At 37.9% G+C, this 22450-nt stretch overlaps 2 protein-coding genes across 8 annotated transcripts; one reads left to right on the forward strand and one right to left on the reverse strand.

Moving 5' to 3' along the window:
- Positions 1-989: 989 nt before the first annotated feature.
- LOC128253426 (enolase-phosphatase E1) lies at positions 990-4043 on the reverse strand. Its single transcript, XM_052981806.1, has 3 exons — positions 3750-4043; positions 1477-1862; positions 990-1405 (listed from the first exon to the last, which is right to left on the reverse strand). The coding sequence occupies exons 1-3, from the start codon at positions 3773-3775 to the stop codon at positions 1248-1250; spliced, it is 570 nt and encodes a 189-aa protein (XP_052837766.1). The 5' UTR covers positions 3776-4043; the 3' UTR covers positions 990-1247.
- Positions 4044-4558: 515 nt separating this feature from the next.
- LOC128253419 (adenylate cyclase type 3) lies at positions 4559-20078 on the forward strand. 7 transcript variants are annotated; one of them, XM_052981789.1, is made up of 18 exons: positions 4559-4573; positions 8401-8843; positions 9420-9609; positions 9730-10039; positions 10100-10218; positions 10684-10795; positions 11533-11660; positions 11886-12044; positions 12264-12402; positions 12828-13084; positions 14025-14388; positions 14643-14928; positions 14995-15067; positions 15133-15208; positions 15263-15488; positions 15955-16037; positions 16203-16658; positions 18602-20078. In XM_052981789.1, exons 2-18 carry the CDS (start codon positions 8537-8539, stop codon positions 18839-18841), a joined length of 3525 nt encoding a protein of 1174 aa, XP_052837749.1. In that variant the 5' UTR covers positions 4559-4573; positions 8401-8536; the 3' UTR covers positions 18842-20078. The 7 variants fall into 7 exon arrangements, 6 of the variants coding, with proteins under 6 accessions (XP_052837749.1, XP_052837754.1, XP_052837748.1 ...); XM_052981788.1 differs by lacking the exon at positions 4559-4573 and adding an exon at positions 6837-6973; XM_052981790.1 differs by lacking the exon at positions 4559-4573 and adding an exon at positions 7341-7355.
- Positions 20079-22450: the final 2372 nt, after the last annotated feature.

Below are 22450 nucleotides of genomic sequence, written 5' to 3' on the forward strand. Positions count from 1 at the left end.
AATTTTCCACCACGATTTTTCATACATCAGCTTTCCATCTACGAAAGTACAGTCGTGACCACTTGCCCATAAGGTCAGCTTCTATTAGAAACTAATGCAAATATGAAATAAATATAACATCAAACCCATGAGCCAAAACAATATTCAGAGCATTTTTTTTTGTTCCATTTATTTTTAATGTTCTCGAATCTGCTTGTTGCTGTATGTTGGTGTTGTTGGCCATTACTTATTTGGGGACCTTAACTGATTAATGCTGCTTGAGGAAGTCGGCTAACTTACAAATTAGTAAGATTGGCATAAGGACGCGCGCCAGAGACAATGGAAAGCAACGCAACGGTGATTAAACGGAAAATTGCAAATAAAACGGATATCAAGGGAAAATATGGAACTAGTCATTTTTCGACGAACAAAATGTTAATTCTGAGGACATTCCAAACACAAGTTTTCTGTCTTCGCCCGTCTATTCAGAAAATCTGCTGCTTTAATTGCTATAAAAAAATGTTATTTCTTATTCCGTTTTTTTTTTATTGTTTCTATATGGTATGATTTGTTTTGTCTCTTCGCCAGTTGTTACACTTTTCTGGGGTGTTGTTGTTGGCAGCATGTTGTTACATTTTGCTGTTTTGTAGTTTTGCTTGTTTGATATATATAAATATTCATACACAATACAGGAGATGGTTGTAAAATTAAAATTGTTTAAGTGACAAAAAAAAATTTTTTTGCCCATTAAATTTCTTGTTTTTTTTGTTTCTAGAAATTTTGTTTGCAATTTTAGTCATTCGCTTCGTATTTATTATTACAATTATTAAATTTGACGCTTTTTGTTTACAACTTTTAATCTTAAAACATAGAGGGTCTCGCATCTTATTTTCGCTTACTCATTTTTTCTCTTAATCTTTTGCTTTCTATATATATACTTTGCTTTAAAGTTACGTTTTTAAGTAAGGTTTTAAATGATAATGGATTTTGTTGTTTCTCGTTTGTTGTTGGTTGGTTGGTTGTTTGTTTGTTAGTAGAGACAGAGAGAATCGGCACGCATTAAGACTACGCTCCCATTGCAGGATTGTTTTTAGAGAATTGCGTCCGGCCACCAACTCAGCAGCCCACGCATCACCCGCCCACACTTGCGGACGGTGGGTGGTTCGGTGCGTTGTGCTGGAGGTAAAACCGTAATTTGTGTGTTGTTTTTGTGTTAGTAAGTATTTAATATGTAGATTACTGAGTCTGCTGCTCCGCGGACGATTGCCTTAAGCAGCAACTTCGCTAGCCTCGGCCCCATTCTGCACCTCTTCCTTTGTGCTGGCCTCGTCCAGCTTCGCCTTCTTCTCCGGCGTGGCAACAGCTTCGTCAACCTTGGCGGTGGCCTCGTCCACCTTTCGCTTCACAGCCTCGACGACGGGCGCGTCTGCAGGGCGGTAACAAAAACAGAGTTCACACCTGAGCGGGGAAATCCCTTAAGCATTCATCTCTACATACCTGTTGAGTCGCCGTTGGCTGCCTCCTCGGCGCCGTTCTCAACAGCAGTAGGGGCTGCCTCGCTGCTCTCTTTCTTGGCCTCCTCGCCGTCGACAGCAGATTCATCTTTTTTGTCCTCATCCTTCTTCTCCTCCTTCTCTTTCTCGGGGGCGGCAGCGGCGGCGGGAGCAGCGGCCTCGGTCGCCTTTTCGGCATCGACGGCAGCTTCAGCGGGTACCGCGCTGTCAGCGGTCGGTGCTCCGTTCTCCTTGGCGGCGCTCTCCTCTTCGACAGCACCGTTCTCTGTAGTGGTTGGCTTCTCAGCTGCTGCCTCCTCTGCGGCAACGGTATCCTTCTTCACAGCATCGACTTCCTCAGCCGCGACCTTCTCGACGACAGGGGTCTCGCTGTGGATTAAAAAAAAAATTAAAATTATTTACATGTTATTGTTGAGAAAATTATTTGTTTTAGACGCTACAGTTTGTCTGCATTTTGGCAGTCGGATAGATATTTTAGATATTTTTTACTTCCCAAAATTCTTGTGAAGTGAAATAGCAGAAATTGACTTAAACCCCAATTACAAAATCACAATATAGGAAATAAAATACCAAAATTTAGCAAAATATAATATATGTAATTTATCCTTTCCTATCCTACAAAAAAACTAATATTAATAACTAAAAAGTTTAATGAACAAAAAAAAAAAATTTTTATAAGACCTTATATTATTAAATATTAAGATATATTCATATTTTTGAACAATTTTGTTTAGTTATAAAGTTAACGGAACTTCATAAATAAAAGTTTTTTATGCTATTTCAAATGCTATATGTTAAAGCGTTTGTCTTCTATTTTTTTTTTTAATAATTTATACAATTACAAGACTATTCCCTTCTCCGTTATTAAAACGGCACAACGCAAGGGGTTTTCAAAAAAGAAAATTTTCCGTTCTAGCGCCGGCAAGGTTTTTTTTGTTTCCTTCTTTCATTACATCCTACTTTATGTCTTTATCTCTTTCCTATCAACCCCAGGACGAGAAGGGCGCCCAGCAACAACAACACAAAGCATCATTGTAACATCTGCCGGCGTCGCTGCCGTAAAATGATAAATGGGAGCAACAACTCGTGCAAACTGCGACGCAAAAAGAAACCAGAAAAGGTGAGCGGCATTTGGCAGCGTGCTCTTTTCCATATAAATGGCATGCGTTCATGTGTATGTATTCCTTCTGTACCATTTACAGTGTGTGTAGTACAAATGGACGAAAAGCGGGTAGCGTAAAAGAGATGCTTGCCGACTTGCAAAAAGTTAAAAAGCGCGACTTGTTGGAAATAAAACTAGCAAGCCAAGAGGAAAAAAAAACTGGTTTTTATGCGGCTGTCACTATAGTGGACTCGCTCGCACGCAACATTTAGCTGTTTAAAAGTGCGCGCGTCACGTAGCCAAATGAGAGGGTTGGGTTGAGCGAGCGAGAGGAAGAATTGAAGTGTGTGATGCACACAAAAAATAACGGTCAAAAGCCACACAGTCTTAGTCTTAATACTTCCCCTTACCCATAGATAACCGGCACAACCTTAGACAACAGACTTAACGGATTGCTTTACCACCCCCGCTGACAAGAACAAACGAGATCGAATAAAATGCTGTTCGCGTGCAAATATTTTCAGCAATGACAAAATCCCTGAAAACGAGAACAAGAACTCGACGGCCGTTAATGCCAAGCTTTAAGCGAGAAAGAACGTGTGAAAGATAGCCGACGAAAATAAATGGGCTGGTGAGGACAGAAGTAAACTGTTAAGCAAAAGCAAACAGAGCCAGAAAAAGACAGCTGAAATTAAACAGCACAAGAAAAAGAGCGGTAACTTGAATTCTACACACACACACACAAACATCACTCTCATATATTTTTGCGCACTTCGCTTGGCGCACGCACACACTTGTACAAACATTAGTCCGCTACTACCACCACAGCACGCACACACACACAAGTCAATTTTCGTTGTCGTTGGTTTGCCGGCCGGAGAGAGAGCGAGAAGGCACCATGACGCCGCGCCAAATTCAACGGCGTCGTTTTTTGCGCGCACCCCTACTGGCCATCAGCGCAAGCGAGACAACTGCTTTAATGCCGCCAAGCGGTTTGCGTATGTAGACACAGAATTCAAAAGAAAATTTTTCCAAACCGTTGCGGCGAACATCGAAAAAGATGTACACTCGAGAAACTCGCTCCAAATCCATTACATCCAATTGTTTAAACAAAATGCACAGGCAACCGCTTTCAAGGCAAACAAAGTACTCACTTTTTTTGCTCAGCCACATCAGCCATTTTGATTTACGGTTGGTTTTTTACTGTTCAAAAGCGAAGCGCGAAAACACGTTTAAATTGCTGGTTTTTGTATGCGCTAAACACGACTCGCAAGGCTCGAAGAACAACACGTAGTTTTCAACAAACTGCAAATTTTATAAATTTGTGCAAACTGCTGTTTCCTCTTTAGTAGCTTTGCTAGGAAAGTCGCTGGATTGCTGGAGATTTAGCCGTAGTGAGAACGTCCACACAGTCACAAAGAAAAACGCCGAATGAGAGAGCAAAGAGCGTCGGACCGGCTTTTAAAGCGGCGCGCTCTAGTGTTGGTAGACGTCGCTCCTGGCTGCGTATTTCCTGTTTCCTTGGAATTTTGGGCATACAGGAATTTATATTGGGTACCGCTTAATAGGTATAAGTGCGGCATTTCCGCCGTTTTTATTTCATAATAAACGTTTCTTTGCCCAGTTTATATGAACGAGAAAAGCTAACGGACGAGCGATGAGAGCTTTATAAACTTGCGGTGTATATTTCGGCATTTGCCAGCACCAAATGAGAGCTGTATTTCAGCTCTCTTTCTGAGAGCGTTAGTGATGAAACTTATTTTTGTGTCACAGTTATTTTTAAGATTACCAAGTTATAAAAAGCTTTCCATTTTTTGTAATTTAAAACTATAAGAAAAGAAAAAATTTTAGTTTTTATACAAACAAAATATATATAAAAAACGAAGCAAGTCATTATTCGCCTGGGTTCAGCTTTAAAAAGGTTTGCCAGCTTTCAAGTTGTGTAAATCGTTCAATATATGTACATATATGTACATGTGTAAGTAAAATTGACTAAAACATTAAGATTACTGGGTGTCCATTTAAAGTAGCTTCCCTGAGATTCCAGGACCGTTTTCAGGTAGAGACCCATACCAGATTTAATGAATAAGTCTCACGTGCCACTATACCGCTCCAGGATTAGTTTCCTAAAGAAAAGAAAACGGTCATACAGGACAGATGTTTGTGTTACAGGATTTGATCCCCTAAGTTGTCCTGCCAGCGATATCAGATGCATTTATAGCTCACTAATTAAGCTGAATTTAAAATTGGTAACAATTTTTTTCAATACAAAACTGCATTAAAACGCCTGATTTCCTCAACTATTACTCAGGCGACTGAATCAATCAAAAACTTTCGTTCATCATTGGCGGAAATTACAATGTTCTATCCCGCTCCGACCCTTTTCCAGGTAGCCAGGTAAATGGTTCGGTTTAATACAAAAAGAAATTAAATGCACTGCCAGACAGCTGCTGGAAAATTTGTTGTCTCGCTGTGAATTCAGTGCACATGTGCCTCTTTTATTTTGGGTTCTCGGTAAGGGAGAAGCAGCTGTCCCTAACATCGAAAATGTTGTACAGCACGCACATAAATTTTTACCTACTAAAAAAAAAAGCATTCCGAATATTTTTCTAATTAAGTTCATTGCGAATATTAAATTCTACGAATCCGAGTTAAAACTAGACGTCATTTTGGAAACATTTCTTTAAAGCAGTATTGCTTTTACCTTAAATACTTGTTTTTTGGTTTTACATAAAAATGAAGTAACTGAATGCTACACGTCCTTCACTGGGTACTCGTCAAAAGTGTGCAGGGCGCACGGGGTGAACGATTTTGACCGATCAGATAACCTGAAACCAAAAAAACATTAAACATTTATTTTTCTTAGCCTCTTAACTTTGAACAGACATGAGCTTTTTTTGAAATTAGTGTCAAAAATTTTAAACAACCTTATTTGGTTAAAACAAATTTTTTTTAATTCTGTTACTTTAAACATTTTTTGAATATTTGCAAAAAATTTTAAGAAAATTGATTTTAAAGGTTTTTTTGGTTTCAGATCATCTGATCGGTCAATAATAATAATAGCGGTCACATTCGTAATATTTTTTTAAAACCAAAAAAAAGTGTGTAATGTTCAATATTTAGTGATAACATTTTAGAAAACTGTTTCCCGAAATCATTTGCAGTTTTTTTAGTAATCAATTTTGAATATATACATAGCTTAGCCCCCCTTAAGAAAAATCATATAAATATTATTTTAGGATAAGAATTTATTATACAATAAGACTAAGTGCAAAATGAAAAGATTTGCAGATAAAATTAAGAAATGTTTAAAGGCTTTTGCATTATTTTTAAAGAAAATTAAATTCAGTGTTTTTTCGTTATCAACACCATTAAAACAATAATCAAAGTATAAATTCGAGTCCCAAAAAGAAAGCGTGAAACATTTTTTTCGATGTTACATATACGCAAAAAGCGTTCGAAAGTATGCTCGCGACTCGTGAAAATTGCCATTTGAAACATAACTACATTCATATGCAAGTATAAAAATGCATTCCAATAAATTATGAAATGTATATAATATCAATTAATACGGCTGCAGTCACAAATCGCACGGTTATTCAATATCAAATCGATAAATCAAGCAACATTGAACCAGTTTTTCAAAAAGGTATAAAACTTCAATGTATTTAGTTTTCCCAATTTTATGTAAGCTTATAAGTTACATAAAAATTGAAATCTATGAATCCTTTTTTGGCGAGCCATTTTTCATAACTTATAAGATATGTTAAGCCTATTGCGTTTATATACATATTTACATATGTATATTCTGTAGTACACAACGTACATCAGCCCCGTCTTGAAGAAAGGAAACATCTTCCGCTTTGTTATGCATTTCCTTTGCATCTACACTCAACACACATTCTCAGACACCAGCTGCACCTTTTTCATTGCCATTCAAGGCCAGCTGCAGCCTTGTGCTTCCTCCTTCCCCCGCCGTCAATTACTGATTGGCGAGAGACATAAATGCTGCTGTCTAATTAACTTTATGCGCTTGGGGTAATATTCGGGCGACTATGCAGTGCGCCTTATCAAGCTGGCCAGCTGTACCCTTATCAGTGACATGCCCCTCTCGTAGACATGCGCTGCGTTAAGCTTTCAGCCGCAAAAGCTCGCTCCGATCCGAGAGGGCAAAAAAACATGAACGAAAGTCCTTGCTGCTGGGGCTTGTTGACTGTCGAAAATTTTCACTGGGCTATCAGTCAAGTTTATCGGGCTCCTTAGTTTAGTCGAACAAAATCGCGCGGCGACAAGCGTGAAAAATCGCCAGGCAGCAGAGCAAATACTCAGCAGGAAAAACTGAACACAACGAAAAGGAAATAATATCCTTCAGGGCAAAGTATGTTAAAGAAATCCAAAGTTTAACGGTGCGCCAACAGAAAAGTGGGAGCGGAAGACGAAAAGGAGAAACTGTACATGCTATAACGGTATTTACAGCCTCCAAAAGTTTGTGAGGAAAGGGAGGTTTCGAGGCTTTAGATGACAGTTATTTGGAATAAAATTAAAATCAAAACCCGTCTCCAGTGCAATAAGAAGTGTGTACACACACAGAGCGCAGCTATACAAACAAAATCAGAACGCATTAAAACGAACCTTGAGCAAATCAGCACTACACACACAAACACGAGCAGACACATGTGCGCGCATACCTAGACGAAAAAGGATTTTCCGTAAGGAAAAAGAAAGGAGCTGTGTTTCACAGACCGTCAGTCAAATATTCGGTAATGGGGAAAGGAAATGAAGAGGAAGCAGCAGCAAAGGCGTAGAGAGAGCTCCCCGAGAGAAAGAGAGAGAAGAGAGAGAGAGAAAGAGAGAAAATAGGGTAGAACGGGATAGATTCGCCTAGTATTGTAACCGTGGTCCGTCCAGGTGACAAATGTAGTAAAAAAAATGAATAATTTATTCAAATCTGGGGCAGGGTGTGGGAGAAGGACGTGCCTGCATACAATTTGACAAGACTATTTCAATTTGCACCTAAAAGAAAACACTCAATTTTCTCTTATTTACGGAAATTGACTCTCTGCTTTCGGGAGGCAAAAGTGAAGAAGGACATGGAGGTTTTGGCCGGAAAATTTTGATCTCGAGGCTGACATATGTTTCCAAAATATTTCAAGAATAGAATTAAAATTAAAGATGTTAGAGCTCTTGTACAAAGACAATCAACATTTGTTTTTTATCAACCGGGTTATATTGTAATGATTAAAATATCTTAGTACCAGTGTTAATACATGTTTTCTTATCTTAGATTTTGCATGCATTGTCGCATTCGTATAAAATATGTACATATGTATGTGTGTGCAATTAACAAGTTAAAATTGTTCGGTTATTACTTTTGTTACTTTTTATAGGAATGGGATATTCTCAAAACACTGTTATCTTAATATGTTGTTGTGCGGCTTGAACAGCGATGCAAAAAAAAAATGTGTGAAACATTAACTTTCAAAAGTTAAATACCAAATGATGCGGAGAGACACATTTATATCAATTTCTGTGGTATGCAAACCACTGTGCCGCACCCATACAGACAGATACGAACACACACTCACGCGCAGGGACACCCTCACCGCTCTGCAACAAGGACGTTTCCGCTTTTCCTCTCGCTTCCGCAGAAACAATCTTTCTGGAGGGAAGGGGAAAGTCTTAAATTTACCGTTAACGCGAGTTTGTGTTCTCACTTGTTTCTGCTGGTCGCTTCTTGTGTTTGAGTTTGTGTTTCGAATTGCTTCTACATATGTATTTACCCAGCAGTCGTCTCCCAATTTCCAGGAGTTCCTCTCATCATAAATAAATAAGACGAGAAAATGGTTTTGCCTCATTCATAAACCTAAAAACCCGGACAGGGTCGCCGATCAACGAATAATTAAACGGAATACTTAGGACCCCAAGGAGCATTCTAGCAGGCATGCCGGAGGAGAAGGACGCCAGCCTGGAGAACGGCCAGGCGACGGCCACTTCGACGCCCAGCAAACCGAAGGCGCAACGCCTGAAGACAACCGCCCGTCGTCGGCAAAACGACAGCGATGTGGCCGGTGGCGTGGGGATTACCGGCGGCGGAGTCGTAATCCTGCCACAGCACGTACTTAACGAACTCTACCACAACTACTCCATCAAACAACGCCGCAGCGGACTAAAGTGGTTCCTCTTCGCGGCCGTTCTGTTCAATATTTGGACCATCGGAATTCCCTGGGATCAGGCGGTGCCAACGAGAGGTAAGTTTTGAACACTGATCACAATATCCCATTGTCACCATGGGAACAATCAGGCCAAAGTGAACAATTTTGCGGTTTTCATACTCGTTACTCTTATGTATAGTCAAAGGGTAAATCGTTTTCGTCGAAAAGTATATCAAAGGTAGAAGAAAGCGTTCGTATGAACGACGAGATCTCTGAATCTATAAAATCCAGAAAAATGGGACATAACATGCCGATTCTCGTTATGCCTTAATAGCGCAAGTTTATTTCAGAAATCAATCTGAGACATGGCAAAGGTCAAAAAATGTTTGAGACCGAACCATAAACATATTTTGACGTCACTCAATATTTTAAAGCGAAAGAGAGCGAAACATCTGTAAGAATGGTGCTGCTCGCCTTTAGCTTGTAGTGTTGGTTGGATGGCGCCACCGAAAATCGGATTGTTTTTGGGGGCATATTTATTTTAAAATGGATAAACTAGTAAAGTCTTGGCACTTAACTTTAACATTCATTCTTAATTTAAGAATATAAATGTTAGAAGATTTAAACCTGACTTTTTATTTTTATTTTTAATACATCTTAATTTGTATTTAGTTGTCAACTGCTGTATGCTGGTGGCGTACTTAGCTCTAACAGCTCTCCTTCACATTGGACGGCGTTCCGATAAACCGGCATTAAGGCGTTTTCACCAAATACTACTGACGATTGTGCCACGGGCTCTGTGGTTGCTGAGCATTCTTCACTTAGCCGCCTATGTTACCCTACAGCCTAGCTTCTCTCCAAGGTAAGTAACGCCAAAAGTTGTATACGTCTTCAATAAACAACTTAACAAAATTTTAAACCTTGATTTTAGCATATTGTATTAATATCTTTGGAAACTTTTGTTTATTTGCATTTATTTTAGAGACATTCTTGGCTGGGCTATTTTGCTTAACTTCCTGGTCTATGTAACGCTGCCGTTGCCATTGATTTTCCTAGGTCTGTCGATTGGATGTATTACGTATCTTATTTGTCTTAGCCTGCCCCTGGGTTACTATAGCTGGGACTCGCTGCTTTCGAATCAGGTGGCGGCCAATGCTGTTTTAATAGCCACAGCCGCCTTGATAGGGCTCTTGTACTACTTTATGGGCGAGGCCAAGCAGAAACGAGCTTTCCTCGAGGCCAAAAAGAGCCTCGAAGTGAAAATGGTCATCGAGGAACAGTCGGCCGAACAGGTGAGCATTTATTATTTGAGTTACGACTGGCTGTAATGTTATAATTTTTATAAACATAAGGAACGTTTGCTGTTGTCTGTGCTGCCAAAGCATGTGGCCATTAAGATGCGAGAAGATTTGGGCTCATCTAGTTCGGAGGCATTCAAAAAGATATACATGAGTCGGCACGAGAATGTGAGGTAAGTCTTGACATTTTTTTTTAATATAATATACTTGAAGAAGGACAAAAGTTTTAATCGTGGTATTTTTTTTTTTTTTTTATTAGTACGAAACGCGCTTGGAAGTACTAATTCTGACAAGTTTTGGCTTGAATATGTAAATTATATTGTTAATAATTGCAATGCATAACAAAAAATAGTTAAACATTAAGAATCTTTGGCAGCAATAACATAAGAATAAAATAGATTATTTATTTTATAAAAAAAAATGTACGGAGTTTTTTGATCTGTTCGTTCTTAGATATATCCACAATTGCTAAAAGCGATTCCAGTAATTGCCATAAGTCATGGTCCATAAGTAACGTGCCCTTGATGTAATGCTGCATATTTCTAGGTGTTAATATTCAAATAAAAGAAAATTGCATTGTCACTTGTTTAACGATTAAACTCCGGACTCTCTCCCACTTTTGATTTGTACAAAACAAGCATACTATATGCGGATATCGTTGGTTTTACCGCCATCTCGTCTACGTATAGCGCCCAAGATTTGGTTAAAATGCTTAACGAGCTCTTCGCACGCTTCGATAGGCTTGCCGAGGTAATATTTTTTTGTGTGTTTTCTCTTCAACATTTCCCATTGTTTTTATTCGATATTTTGTTGTTGTTGGTCTTGTTCCAGTTGTTCATTCACCTGTTCGGGTTGGGTGGGAGGTCCAACGCATAACAATTTCTGCTAATGATGATTATGATGTTTATGAAACGGCTTCTCGAATAAGGACTTTATTATTTCCTCTTTTTTAATTTTTCTCTTCATTGCTGTTTCCAGTTTAAGGTTTTCAATCCGTTGTCTTTATTATTTTAGCTTTTTTTTTATTTTTATGCTGGGAAGGGCCGAAGGGCGAATGACCAACAAAAGTTATGTTCAGTCAGGCGTATATAATGTTTCGAGTTGACTTTTTTCGAGTGATTTTTTGTGGTTATTTTGAGTGCTTTAGGCTTAGGATTCCTGGTTTATTTTAGGGTTCAGTTAACTTGACTGGTGTTTTTCTTGGGTTTGTCAAAATGGGATGGGTCCCTAATGTGTATATGTGTGCCAGTTAATCCTTTCAGTGATTTGGGGAGCATTTTGTTTTCAGTTAATTTTCTTGTTTTTGCGACCAAGGTAAAGCAGTATGACGATATTCAAGGGAGTATTGTGGGTGTCTTGAACTGGTCAAGTTAGTTTATTTGCTAAATTAATATTTTTACTAAAGTTTTAACTATGTATATTTGTTTGAAGATCAAATTTATAGGGTCAATCTAAACTTGGATTAAATCACATTTGTCTACCCCTAGAAATATCAACAATTGCGCATTAAGATTCTTGGCGACTGCTATTATTGCATTAGCGGTGCCCCCGATGAGCGTCCAGATCACGCCGTCATGTGTGTGCACATGGGACTTTCTATGGTGAAGGCCATCAAGTGAGTAGCGGTTGAAGACTTCTCCCTTGGGAAAGTAGAAAAAAGCTTGTCTAGCGAAACGCGACGCTAAATCAACGTTTGTTCAATTAATAATAATTGCACTTAACCACGTTCGCTCCTTTCGCTCCTTGGTCGAAGCTTCTTTTCCCAAGCATAGTTTCTGGCGCTACTAACAACCAACCACTCGCAACGATGTTGCGTGTCACTCCCTCTCTGTGTTTGCAGGTATGTGCAGCAGAAGGCCAACTCACCTGTTGATATGCGTGTGGGAATTCACACGGGAGCTGTACTCGCCGGCATTCTCGGCCAGCGGCAGTGGCAGTTTGACGTTTACTCCAAGGACGTAGAGCTGGCTAATAAAATGGAATCGAGTGGCAAGGCTGGGTGAGTCGTTTAACTGCTGCGACACTCCCCCTTTTGCATAATTGATAAGGGCCATCGTCATCGTGGTCGTCGTTACTTGTGTTCTTATTATGATTTAACATTGTCACTTTGGCATATAAATTGTTGGGCTTGTGTGTGCAGTGTTCTGTCTTTTCGCCTCTGTCCGACCCTATGTCTCTTATGTTCTCGTGGTAATTGTATTCGTTCTATTCATCTTAGTCGCGTTCACATTTCGGACAAAACATTGGCATTCCTCAACGGCGAGTTCGAAGTGGAGGCCGCTTTTGGAGAAAAACGGGAGGAGCTGTTGCGCATCGCTGGTCTCAAGACCTATTTCATCACTAAGGTGGTTAAACCGGTAGGTTGCGGGTAACTAATAATGTCAAAGTTTTATTCTTGCGTTGTGTAGTTCATATGTTATTATGGAAACCATTGATTTGACGTTTTATTACTTTTTAACACAGTACTTTATGTTAAACACGTGATTGGTAATTGTCTGATCAACGCATTATAACAAACAAAAAAGTCGTTTTGCTCAAACGACATCCGAAAAAAAATCAGAAAGATAATAAATTTTGGCTCGTAGCTGTTGCTTAATTTCAAAATTTCTGGGCGTATATCAATGCGATAATCTTTAAAAAACAGTATAATTTGTGAAGGAATCAAAGCTTTTGGCTTTTTATATCATATTTACTCACAGTTTTATTATAAATTTTCCACACATTGTCACACATATTTTTTTTAACTGTAGCCTGATCCTAAACATTTAATAAAATTTCCCAGTTTGCATCGCCTTGTGCAAAAAAAATCAATGAAACCCAAGCGGAAAACTCTCAAGACAGTCCTAATGGATCGACCAATGATGTCGTGGCAGGTGAAGATGATAACGATGCTACATTGGACGACGAGGAGCTACTGGCGCAGAATGCTGTATCCAATTGCCATCAAACAGCGGTGACTGAAGATGAAGAAGAGCAGGTGAAATTGGAGAACTTTAAGCAAAGATTGAAAGACGAACTTGTGACACGCGATGGACACGAGTAAGTACATCAGAAATAAGACAAGAGAGTACGCTATAGTCGAGTTCCCCGACTATTAGATACCCTTTACCCAGCGAACAATTTTCACCCAGAAAACAATCGGGTTATAGCTTCCGGCATCTGCCGAACTGCATTAACAACAGTTCCAGCAAAAGAGTGCTGAGCAGCAGCAGGCACACACAAACAGTATAAAACCACCCACACATTGACAAATTTCTCCCTGCAAATTACTCGCACAAATTAGGTGCGTGCATTTATTAGTATGTGTGCTTTCCTCTGCTCTATGCTGTCTTTCGCTGCTCTTCAGGCTCAAACTCGATAATAGCAAAACCTACATGGCCTTTTAAAATTATAGTTTGAGTTTGAAAATGATTGTGTCTACCATAGATATGGCCGAAACACCTATGTACATAGCCTAAAAACTAAGTTCTATTGTACACATAAATGTATTTATTCTTGCTGTACGCGTTTTGTATTTTGATAAGTATCCAATTTTGATTTTAACTGGTACTTGGGGAAAAAATCATGATCTATTTTGTTGCTTTTACTACTTGAAAAAACTTGAGAACTTTTGAACTTTTACTTTAAATTCCAAATTGGTCCCTGTAGTTGATATAACATCTTTTTTTTAAATGACAAAATTTTTATTTTATTATTCGAAATGAACTGCAAATTATGGCACATATGTTCTTTGTTTTTCACAGAAGCTCGGTAATTATTCTCATGGATATGACCACCAAACGAATTTTTAGTCTATTTCTTAAATTTTAAGCCATTCAAAATACCTGAGTTACCCCCAATTTATTAACTTCAAATTCGGTTAGCCCTGAAGAAAGCCTCTGCTCCCCTATATAATCATGCTGTAAACTGAACGATATTCCCAAGGGTACTTCGACTTAAAAATGTTGTACAATAACAAAAAAAAAATTATTTTTTTAAGGAACCTTACCAAGGACACAAACATATTCCTGCGCTTTAAAAACCCACAATTGGAGCAATCGTACGCCGTGTATAGAGAGCCGTACAGTTCACTTCCGCTCCTTGCCGCTCTGCTGGTGCAGTGTATCGACGTATTGTACTCGTATTTAATTCTGCCACGATCTACGCTTCACTTCATCAACATTGCTGCGCCTTTGGTTCCAATCGCCATGCTGGTTGTGATCAGCATTGCGGAGAGCTTCAGCGGTATGCTGCCCAAGTTTTTCGTGGACGTGAGCAAGCGTTTCAATGACATTACCTTCGTTCGCGAGCTGGCCGCCATAATTATTGCACTCACTATTGGCCTCAGTAATGTCATCGACATGGTTAGTTTGGGTTTTGTACAGAGCTAAATAATTGTCCTTTTAAATTGGAAAAATGTGGAATTGTTTTAAAAAGGGTTTTTTATCTTAAAACACGGATTTATTTTTAACAACATTTTTTAAAAAGACAATATTAAATAGTAATTTTACTTTTTAGTTAGTAAATCTCATTAAGTTTTAAATTTGAGATCTTTTTTTGCGAGTGTTGCACAGGCGTGCTCAAGTCCTGGCACTGATTTCCACTGTTTCCTTGACAGTTCTTCTTCGTCACCTTCGTGCGGACTGAGCATATTGTTAGTGAAAGCGAATTCAATGCCACGGCCGGCATGGAGAGCGAGATGGACGTGGACGAGGAAGGGGTTGTCACCGCAGAGCACCTGCTGCCCGCTTCATTCGTCGAACAAATGCGCGAGGCAGTGCCCACGGAACAAGTTCTATATCCGTCCTACTTAAGTAATTTTGGTGTTCTCATATTGATTGCTATCGCCGTGATTGCCCAACTTACGCATCTTACGAAAATCTTGCTGCTCTTGTCCATTGCAGGTAACTTTCACAAATGCATAATATTTTATTTCATAATTTATAACCTGTATTATTTTTGTCCCTTAGCTCTGCATTGTTACTTCAATATATTCATTATGCAGGACCTATATGGTCTGGAGGATGATTTTGCACATCAACCGTAAGTGAAGACATTTTAATCAGTGTTTAATTAACTAGTAATGTGTGTCTATTTTCCATTAATAGTATCATATCTACGAGATATTGCGCTTCAGGACTTTTGCTGGTGGCTGCTTTGGCGTTAAGCACATTGGCCAGACATGTATAAACAGTTAATTATTCTGTTCTCGGTTAACTAAAATAATAAAAATTACAGATGGACCACGAGGACAGGGTTATATTCAAATGGAAAACCGAGGTGGCCGAGCAGAAGGAGACCGCTAACGACATGCGACAGCGTAACGAGGCTTTGGTTTATAATGTGCTACCTGTTCATGTGGCAGAGCATTTCATGAAGAACACCAAACGCTCCCATGATGATCTCTACTCCCAGAGTTATGCTGAAGTGGGTGTTTTGTTTGCCAGTATGCCAAACTTTTCAGGTAAGCTTTAAAATAATTTTTTTTAATGTTTAGTCCCCGTGTTTCCATATCAGTAAGCATTTTCATATGTGATGACAACGTAAATTACTGTTTATCAAAACTTATGCCAAGGGCCTTTTTCCTACCATTTTTTCTTACTAAATTGAAATTACTAAAATTCAATGGAGGATTTTGAAAGAAAGAGTGTTTCTAGTTTAGTTCAAAACTATACGCAGGCTTATTCTTAAAATCATCATGTGATTCAGAATAAATAAATAATATTTGATCAAACAACGCAGAACTAAAATTATCCGTATATGATTTAACATGTTATCCGACGTCTATGCATTGTCTACGTGACAATGTACGTTGAAAAAAAAATGTGTTGGTCGGGTATGAAACGTCCATGTCATATTTCATAAAATCAATGAGAAATTCAGGATTTTTCTAAATTCCAAACAACTAATAACGCCCATATTTCCTTTAGATTTCTATTCCGAAGAAACGGTAAACAATCAGGGCTTGGAGTGTCTACGTTTTCTTAATGAGGTTATCTCAGATTTTGATGCTGTAAGTAGATATATCCTTTCGTAAATTTTTGATTTGAATAGATTTAGTGACATAAATATATTTGTCGCATAATTTGAATTGGTTTTTTTGACTTGCAAATGAATACATGAACTGTGTAGATATGACTAATTGCCTTTAAATTCGAACGTATATGTTTTATTTCAGTTGTTAGAACTGCCACAGTTCCAGGACATCATTAAAATCAAAACCATTGGCTCCACGTACATGGCCGCCAGTGGCATAAATCTGCAAAGGAACCTACGTAATGACGCCCCCATTACTGAACGCTGGTCCCACCTTGCAGTTTTGGTAGAGTTTGCATTGGAACTGAAACACGCCCTGCAAGGTATCAACGAACAGTCGTTCAATCACTTCGTCCTAAAGATGGGCATCAATCATGGACCGATAACGGCGGGAGTTATTGGAGCACGTAAGCCGCACTATGACATCTGGGGTAACACAGTGAACGTGGCATCGCGCATGGAGAGCACAGGCAAGGCTGGCGCCATTCAGGTCACCGAGGAAACATGCAATATTCTACAGCCTTTCGGTTACACATTCCTGCAGCGCGGTCTGGTGGCTGTCAAAGGAAAGGGACAGTTAATGACCTACTATTTGCAGGTGAGAATACTACTCTGTATATTTAATAACCTTAAAGAAAGTAATACTGAAATTGAAATTAAAAGGAACCTGAAAGGAAAATTGATTTAGAATGTCGAATTTGTACCCTTGCAGAATTTATTATTATTATTAATATCGGGGTGTTCAGTGTACCGCGACCTGTAAGATCTATTGTACCCCCATTCAGAGCCTACAGCTCAGATATCAACCCGCTTCCTCGAATAAAGTCGAGGAGTTTTAATGGGTTGATTCTTCCTAGGAACTCAGGTGTAAGAGTTCTGGTTCCTAAGATTTTACATCTTATACTTGCTAACGCCGGACAGTCTGCAATGATGTGTCTAGAGGTTTCGTCCTCTATGTCGCAGAATCTGCAAGTTCTACTGCTGGTTATTCCCATCTTACCTAGGTGACTTTTCAGTCTACAGTGCCCGGTTAGTAATCCGGTAACGATCCTAAGTGAATTTCTTGTTATAGTTATTTATTTGAGTTTTGGCTTGCCTTAGGCCTGGGGTATTTCTCCAGTGTTCTTGTCTCATGGCGCCTTCCACTTTCCTAAGGTATTCTTTTATAGTGTGCCTCCCTATGCCACAGTAGGGCTCTGGGCCTATCAGGGGCTGTTCGGCTCCTAGTTTTGCCATTTTATCGGCAAGTTCATTTCCGGATATATCCTTATGTCCCGGAATCCATCTGAGGGCCAGCCTGTTTCGGCTGCCCAGTATATTTAGCTCACTCTTCACCTCTAGGACTAGCTTCGAGGTGATTTTGTTTCTATGTAAAGCAGTAATTGCTGCTCGGCTGTCCGAAAGGATCGATATGTCCTTTTCCTTGTATTTATAACTTCGGCAAGCCGAAGTTCATATACCCTTGCAGCTGTTATAAAAATTAAATATTCTTAAAAACATTAAAATTATTAATATGTTTAAAAACATTGAAGCTATGATGATTTGCAACTTTATTATACGATAGTTCCTATGGCAGCTATATATCGTTTTCCTATTTTAATACAATTAAAAGCGTAATTCTGAACTGTCAAATTATTAATAAATCAAAAAGAATTTTAAAAAAAATTTTCAAATTAGAAAAGTTAAATTTTTTTGAAATTGAATCGCTGCTGAATCGCAATAAAATCGACCCGTTTTTGAAGCGGGTAATGATTGGTAATGAAAAGTGGGTCACTTACGACAAAATGAGGCGAAAACGGTCGTAGTCGAAGAAGGATGAACCGGCCCAGGCGGTGGTTAAGCCAGGATTGACGGCCAGAAAGCTTTTGTTGTGTGTTTGGTGGGATTGGCAAGGAATTATCTCCTATGAGCTGCTCCCCTATTGCCAAACACTTAAATCGGTTTTGTACTGTCAACAATTAGACCGTCTGACGGAAGCAATTGCCCAGAAGCGAACCGCTTTGGCTAATAGGAAAGGAATTGTTTTCATCAGGACAACGCTAGACCACACACATCAATAGCGAACCGCCAGAAGTTCCGAGAGCTTGGATGTGAAGTTCTTTTGCATCCTTATAGCCCGGATTTAATATTTAATATATCAATAATATTGGTGTATTATAACATTTTCATATATATGAATCTTATTTATTATAGGTATTCAGTAAATCATATTTATATAATATGTTCTGAGAAATACCCATATATTTGGTTGTGTAAAAGTAGCTACAAGAGCGGATTGTGAAAACCGACTGGCTCAGTTCTTTGCAAAAAAGGACGAAGGATTTTATCATAAAATTACCATCAAATTGGCAATCGATTGTAGAAAAAAAATTATTTGAAATAAATCGGTTAATTCTGAACATAAATTTGAACTTCAAGTACAAATAGTGGATTACTGGTCACTTGACCATATAATTTGTCCGTAATTTTGGTCTGAATAATTTTTTTTTTTTGATTTTAAAATTTGTTTTATTGGAACGATATTTTTTCCCCTCTTTTCAGGGTAAATCCCAAGCGAATGTAGAGCCAGTTGCGCCTGCAGCCATTGAGCTTCATGGACAGGAATCATCTGGTCTAGAATCCACCACCGAACTGGAGGGCTCGGACATAAAGACGCCACTGCTAAAGATTAAGGTCCAGGAGGCATCAGGGGGCTGTGAGCGGATCGACCAAGAGCAGAGTTTGGGAAATGGCAGTGCTGGCCAAGCGGGGGTGGGGGAATCTCAATCTTTGCTAGAATAATTGGCTTTTGATCTTATTTGCACTTGAGTCTGTATGAGAGTGTGTCTATGTGTGGTTGCGAGTGTAGCATGCATGCGTGTGTGGCTGTTAGAAAACAATAGTTAAATGTTATGGAAGCTGTTATACTTGCTATAAAATTGGTTTTGCCTCAGTATTTGTGTGATATTCTATGCCAGATGCAGAAATTAAAGAAACAAAAAATCAACATTCCAAAATTAGTTATATTTATAAATTTGATTTACAAATGTTTTTAAACTGTGTACCTAACAAAATAAAATATATTTAACTTTTAAATAAGTTTGACTTCGAATCAGTATTCTTGGTTATGGAAAATCAGTTTTTGTTTCAAACGAAATTGTTATCTCATTTCCTAGAACCGTAAAATATAAGAGAATAACTTTGCTTTACAAACTAATTGATGTGTAGTTTAGTATGTCAAGAAAAAACAATATTGCATCTCAATGTGTAAAATATGAATATGCGCATACACTATGGAATACATATAAGTAAAAAGTCCTAGTGTCATAATTATATGAAGATAATATTAGTTGAGAATCCGAATCCCACCACAAATGCAACCCACAAATCAGTCCAAATAGCGAACAAAACTAACTATAATGAATTAGTTAACGAAATTAATTAAATATAAAAAATGAAATAGAAGTCAAGCAAAAAAAAATTATCCTTGGCATGCGTTTTTGGAGGCCCGCAACCAATATATAAACCTAATGTATAGAAACATATACATAGATGTAAAAAACTTATAAATGGCATAGCATGCTTATTAGAACATTTCAACGAATTAGCAAAGAAACAACAAACGAACTTACTTACCAAGAATAACGAAACACACAAAACTTAAGTAACTTGATCTAAAATCGGTTTTATGCGTATGTCCATCAACCACTACCCTCTGTTACATTTTTTTTTTGATGGCCAAAGCATGACAATCAAGATGAGAAAAACGGTAAATATAATTATATTGAAAATTATTCAAGTTTTTTCCACTGGTTACTAAAACACAGAAAAACCGTTGCTAAAATAAAGGTTATTTTGAAATTTTATTATTTCTTTTTAATTTTGTCGTAAACATTTTTTGTTATTCGAGGTATGGCCATAAAAGCATATGAGACTTCTTATCATTTAAAAAAAACGAACTAAAAAGTAACTATAAATTTAAAAACAAGATACTAAAAAATTAGCAAATTATAGAGAAATAAAAAAAAATAACAACTTTTGTTTTTGTGTTTTTCTGGGAGAACACGAGTCACTTCCTGTTATCTATTTTTGAGTCAATAAGAAATTATTATAAATATATTACACTATTAAGTGCAAATCCATCTTTATACCATTTATATACACAATTCTCTAATGTCAAATGCGACATTTGTACGCGCTCAAACTAAAATAAATGTTATTTTATTATTTAAAAAGGCGTAATTTATAGCCCTTGGTTTTAGCGAAACGTGATCAAAAATTTCAATTGATTTTTAAATGTTAATAATGTTTATACCCTTGCAGAGGGTATTATAATTTCATACAGAATATATGATATATGAAGTTCGTCTTGCCGAAGTTTGCTTCCTTTCTTATTTTGCTTAACTTAAAAATATTCAGTACCTTTTTATACCCTTGCAGAGGATATTATAATTTTGGTCAGATGTTTGTAACGCAGTGAAGAAGACGTTTCCGACCCCATAAAGTGTATATATTCTTGACCGGTTCCCAGCCAGCGATCCAGCAGTAACGCATTGTGGTACCACGACCAGAATTTGTTGCTGTTCCTCTGGTTTTTAGTCATTTTTATGCTTTTTTTTTTTAGACTCGAAAGAAATTAAAAATTGCGCCATCCTTACATATACATTACATTTTATAGCGTAGTTCTACAGAGATTCATCCACCTTTCACCATCCGTTGTAGGGACGGTCTATATGGTTTTGCCGTTCCAAAAACTTGACAGTTCGTCCGCCGTTAAAATTTGACGGACTAATTTATGCGATAGTTAGCCGATGTTTCTGCGGTGCAAGCCTCTTTCCACGCAGTCTATCCCTGAAAAACCGTTGGGATTTTTGAAAAAAGTGAAACGCCGGTTCCCACAGAGCACATCCACCTTCAACCTTCCGATTTTAGCTGATCTTAGCAGCTGTAGCTCATCAAAACATAAAAAAAGGGGGTTGACCTGTTGAATTTGTTTACGTGTTGACGAGCCACAGCTGTTCAGATCAGCTGAAATCGGAAGGTGGATGTGCTCTGTGGTAACCGGAGTTTCTCATTTGATGAAAATTCCAACGTTTCCAACGGATGTACTGTGTGAAAAAAAACGGGATTAGTGGCGACACTATCAAAATATCGTTAGCTGTCGGTATTTTTCTATTAACGTTCAGGGCGAATAAATTTAAGACTCACTTTTTGTAAATGCGGCATTTATACGGGTATGACATTACATTGTTCGCCTCATTCGCCTCGACGAAGACAACTATATGGATAATGCTTGAGATATATTTTTGGTTATAAGATCACGGTCACAGTGTCTTCTTATACCCTTGCAGAGGGTATTATAATTTCAGTCAGAAGTTTGCAACGCAGTGAAGGAGACATCTCCGACCCTATAAAGTATATATATTCTTGATCAGCATCACAAGGAGAGTCGATCTAGACATGTCCGTCTGTACGTCCGTTTCTACGCAAACTAGTCTCTCAGTTTTAAAGCTATCTGCATGAAACTTTCCCAAAAGTTGTCTTTCTATTGCAGGTAGTATATAAGACGGAACGAGCCGGATCGGACGACTATAGCATATAGCTCCCATAGGAACAATCGGAAAAATAAATAAAAAAAAATTATAACTTTGGTGTTTTTTAATTTTTTTTTAGTGCTTCGAGAGTAATGGTTAAATATTTCAGAATTACGGTTTAAATTTCATCAAAATCGGACGACTATAGCATATAGCTCCAATAGGAACAATCATAAAAGTAAATAAAAAAAAATTATAACTTTGGTGTTTCTGAATTTTTCTATAAGTTCTTCGACATATAGTAATGGATAAATATTTCAGAATTACGGTTTAAATTTCATCAAAATCGGACGACTATATCATATAGCTCCCATAGAAATAATAAAATTATATAAAATAACTACCTAATAATTGAGCTGCAAATCATCATTGCTTCAATGTTTTTAGAAATATACGATTTACTTGCGTATAATTTTAATGTTTTCAAAAATATTTAATTCTTGTAATAGCTGCAAGGGTATATAAACTTCGGCTTGCCGAAGTTTGCTTTCTTTCTTGTTAACGTTAAATTCAAACTTTATGGTTTTGATTATTATATTGTGTTTATCCCGCTCATTTTAACTGTTAAAAGTTTTCAGTTGTTACCTTTTAAGGGTAAAAATATTTCATATACATTTATGCCTCACTTTTTTATTTCGTTTTATCGTTGACTCCAATAAATGAGCAAAATGGTACTTATTAAAAAAAATTTTTCTCATAGATGTATCGGCCCCGGTGGTCTTTCATCGAATGGTATTTTTATACCAAAATCCGGTTCATACTTTTTACTATCGGGTATCGGTTCTGAAAATTTTCCTCATCCATTGGAATCGTCACT

Source organism: Drosophila gunungcola (genome assembly GCF_025200985.1).
Source record: "Drosophila gunungcola strain Sukarami chromosome 2L unlocalized genomic scaffold, Dgunungcola_SK_2 000008F, whole genome shotgun sequence".
Classification (NCBI taxonomy): domain Eukaryota; kingdom Metazoa; phylum Arthropoda; class Insecta; order Diptera; family Drosophilidae; genus Drosophila; species Drosophila gunungcola.

Bases quoted from the DNA above. Each gene is read 5' to 3' on its own strand.
- LOC128253419 (XM_052981789.1), top strand. From the start codon at position 8,537: ATGCCGGAGGAGAAGGACGCCAGCCTGGAGAACGGCCAGGCGACGGCC. The intron at 15,068-15,132 runs GTAAGTGAAGAC...TTCCATTAATAG, and splicing joins GATGATTTTGCACATCAACC to TATCATATCTACGAGATATT. The intron at 15,209-15,262 runs GTATAAACAGTT...TAAAAATTACAG, and splicing joins TAAGCACATTGGCCAGACAT to ATGGACCACGAGGACAGGGT.
- LOC128253426 (XM_052981806.1), bottom strand. From the start codon at position 3,775: ATGGCTGATGTGGCTGAGCAAAAAAA. The intron at 1,863-3,749 runs GTGAGTACTTTG...TTTAATCCACAG, and splicing joins GATGTGGCTGAGCAAAAAAA to CGAGACCCCTGTCGTCGAGA. The intron at 1,406-1,476 runs GTATGTAGAGAT...ACCGCCCTGCAG, and splicing joins AGCCAACGGCGACTCAACAG to ACGCGCCCGTCGTCGAGGCT.